General features: G+C 49.2%; 1 protein-coding gene across 3 annotated transcripts in view; it reads left to right on the forward strand.

The window, feature by feature from the left end:
* The window catches only part of KIF15 (kinesin family member 15), a 66,730-nt gene that overhangs the window by 58,322 nt on the left and 5,133 nt on the right, over positions 1 to 3,275 (forward strand). For all 3 annotated transcript variants that reach the window (XM_006765087.2, XM_015564849.1, XM_006765085.2), the window contains 2 exons: positions 1,541 to 1,613; positions 2,318 to 2,355. In XM_006765087.2, coding sequence (XP_006765150.1) covers positions 1,541 to 1,613; positions 2,318 to 2,355 — 111 coding nt within the window. The remainder of the gene's footprint in view (positions 1 to 1,540; positions 1,614 to 2,317; positions 2,356 to 3,275) is intronic.

Consider the following 3,275-nt stretch of genomic DNA (forward strand, 5'->3'; position numbering starts at 1 on the left):
GCAGCACCTCTCACTGCTGAGCCCATCACTGTCTGCAGTGGTGCTGAGATGCCCAAGACACTGACAGCTGAGAGCCTGAGCCGCTTGGCAGCCTGTGCCCCTGACCTCACTTACAGCTGCACTTCCAAACCAGCCATTCCAAGGCCATGGACACAGCAGCCTAGTCCATTGGGGCTGGGGCTGGGGCTGCGCAGTGGGGGCGGCAGGCTCTGAGGCTGGAATCAGGACTGTGTGGGAGCCTCGGTGTTGGTTCTGCCAGGAACCCTTCTCCAAAGCAACAGCTCTTGTTCTACACCCTCTGGGCTTTGTCCTCTCAGAGGCCATGGGCTCTCTCGCCCGCTGGCGGCCTTTCTCACCCTCTTGCCTTGTGAAGCAGCTGTCTCCACCTCCACAGCTCTTTCTCCCGTGTCTTATTTGCCCTGCATGGGGGAGTGGTGGGCTCAGGGTTTGCCAGAGGGAAGACATATCAATACTGTCCTAATAAGGGGAAAGGAAAAGAAAATTGAAGTTAGGGGTCAAATCTAGCCCATAGCCTGTTTGGTAAAGAAAGTTTTGTTGAGGTAGGCATGTCCTTTCACTTAACTATGGCTGTGCCTGCTTTTGCATGGCGAGGGCCAACCCGACAGCTAGGCAGAGACCACCTGGTTTGCAAAGCCTAGAACCTTGTCTGTCAGGTACTTGACAGAGTTTACCTATCCCTGGATTAGAGCAAAGAAAACACATTTTCCCTACGATTTTGGTTTTTTTCCTGTTGAGGTCTCATCGCCATTTTTGTCTGGGCTGCCAGATCATTAAGTGAAAGAAACAGCTGCATCTTCTGTTTTTCTGCAAGAAACTCTGTTTTTTACTCCTCAGTGAGAGAGACTCCCAGAGAAGGCCATGGCATTCCAGCAGATTCTCCGGGGGCGCTGCTGGGTTATTATCCTGACCAGGTCAGGCTCAGAGATGGACTCAGATTGATCAGATTCACCTGAAACTGAGGTCACACCCAGAATATAATTTTCTTCATACAGAGTTTTTCACGAAGAGATTCATGTCTGGTACTCAGGGAGTCCACTGCCTGGTGTCGGCATGCATGGGCAGCCGGTGTCATCAGCAATTGCCAGCCGGCTGTGAAATCTGACGGAAGGGGCAGCAGGGCCCTGGGGGCCAGGCCAGCCTGAGGAACCCTTCCACCCCGACCAGGCCCCTCCCCGCTGATCACAGTCCCACAGACTCCTGGCCTGCGCTTCTCCTCAGCCCCCTTTTGCTCACATTTGATCTTCAGGTGATACTGCTCTTGACCAAGTTCCTACTTTATTTTACTTTCAGCCAAGCCTCAATTAGATTTCTCCGCTTTGCTCACCTCACTTTTGTGTGGGAGGAATCCTGAATTCTGGGGAAGGTGCCTTATGTCAGTCACATTTGTCAAGTGTGCTAACGTGACCTCACCACGGAGTTGGCTTTTCTTTGCACAGCTTGGCATTGTTGCATCTAATAGACATGAAGTGATACTTGGCTACACTTGACATTGTTTCCCTATCCCCCCTAATCTGTGCAGCGAACAGAATCATCCAGACAACCAGCAGCTGAGGAACGAACAAGAGGAACTTATCAAAGAAAGACTTGCTAAAGTACGATTTTTTATGGTATTTTTAAAAATTGTTTAAATATTACATATGTCTCCTTTTTCCCCAGTTGATTCTCCTCTGCCCCCACCACTCCCACCTCCCCAGGACAAGCCCCCACCGCCCAGTATCTGTGTCCATCGGTCATGCTAATACGCATGCATACAAGTCCTTTGGTCCATCTCTAACCACCGCCCCACCTTCTCTCTGAAGTTGGATGGTCTGTTCAGTGTTTTATGGTTGTTGTGTGTTTTTTTTACATAGTAGATGTTATTGTCTGAGAGGTGCTTTTATAGTTAGTATTTATGGTTATATATTGTAGATGCCATTTACTATTGAGATTTCTGTCTTTTCTGTATTCCCACTGTTAAGTTTGATATTCACCATCAGTATTTAGACATAACTGAGAATTAAGAGATACTTTGTTTTTGTGTCTAGATGGTAGTAAGTCTACTGCTCAGTATACCCATGCAGTTAACCATTTGGAAGCAAGGACTGAGTGCCTGTTTGAGGCCTTACAGGGCACAGTGCATGAAGTCTTAAAAATAGATGCCCCCTTTATGTGTGTGTAGCTTGGATTATAGAAAAGAATGTTGGTTTAATTGATTCTGTTATCATGAGTGAGAGAGTGGGGTGGTTACTTTCAATCTATCTTTTTTAGCAATGTTAAGAACTTAAGCATCTTTTTCTTTCTTTTTTTAATCCTATAGAATAAGTTGGTTGAAGAAATGCTGAGAATGAAAGCAGAGTAAGTGCACTGTTTTGTAATTCAAGTTCTTGTTGGCCTTTTCTTTACTCTTCTCTAAGGGAAGAAACACTCATAGCCACAAGGTAAGTAGCTTCTTTCCTTCTGAAGTGAACGTAAGAGATGTTTACAAACTGTTTTCCTAAATACCTCTTGCTAAAGAGGTTTTTCACAGGAAGCCATTCCCAAAATTACCTTGAAAGAATAAGTGCCAGGAAAAGCCTAGCTTTCCTGAAGGAATTAATTGGTTTTCTCTTCATGGACTCACTGAGAACAACATAAACAATCACGTTTCCCTTTTCACTTCTGGTTTCCTCTGATTTAAAACCTCAAGGCCCTTTGAGACCCCTAGAGCAATTCTCTGATTTCTTCTGATCTAGGCTTATTTATTCACTAGAGGCCCGTTGCAGGAAGATTCCTGCAAGAATAGGGCTTCCAGTGGCTGGAGCCAAGCAGAGAGGGGAGCGAAACCAGCTGAGGCAGGCTTCGCTCCCACTCTGAGCTGCTCCTGCTGGGTTTCCCCTCCAACTCCCAGTCGCTGTGGCGGGTTTCCTCTCCAGCTCCCAGGCGCTGTGGCGGGTTTCCTCTCCAGCTCCCAGGCGCTGTGGCGGGTTTCCCCTCCCTCTCCCAGGCGCTGTGGCGGGTTTCCTCTCCTGCTCCCAGGTGCTGTGGCGGGTTTCCCCTCCTGCTCCCAGGTGCTGTGGTGGGTTTCCCCTCCTGCTGGATTTCCCCTCCCACTCCCAGCCCCTCCTGCTGGGTTTCCCCTCCCACTCCCAGCTCCTCCTTCTGGGTTTCCCCTCCTGGGCCCAGCCCCTCCTGCTGCATTTCTCCTCCTGGGCTCAGCCCCTCCTGCTGCATTTCCCCTCCCACTCCCAGCCCCTCCTGCTGGGTTTCCCCTCCTGGGCTCAGCCCCTCCTGCTGCA

The sequence above is a fragment of the Myotis davidii genome, unplaced genomic scaffold (assembly GCF_000327345.1).
Source record: "Myotis davidii unplaced genomic scaffold, ASM32734v1 scaffold81, whole genome shotgun sequence".
NCBI classification, from domain to species: Eukaryota; Metazoa; Chordata; class Mammalia; order Chiroptera; family Vespertilionidae; genus Myotis; species Myotis davidii.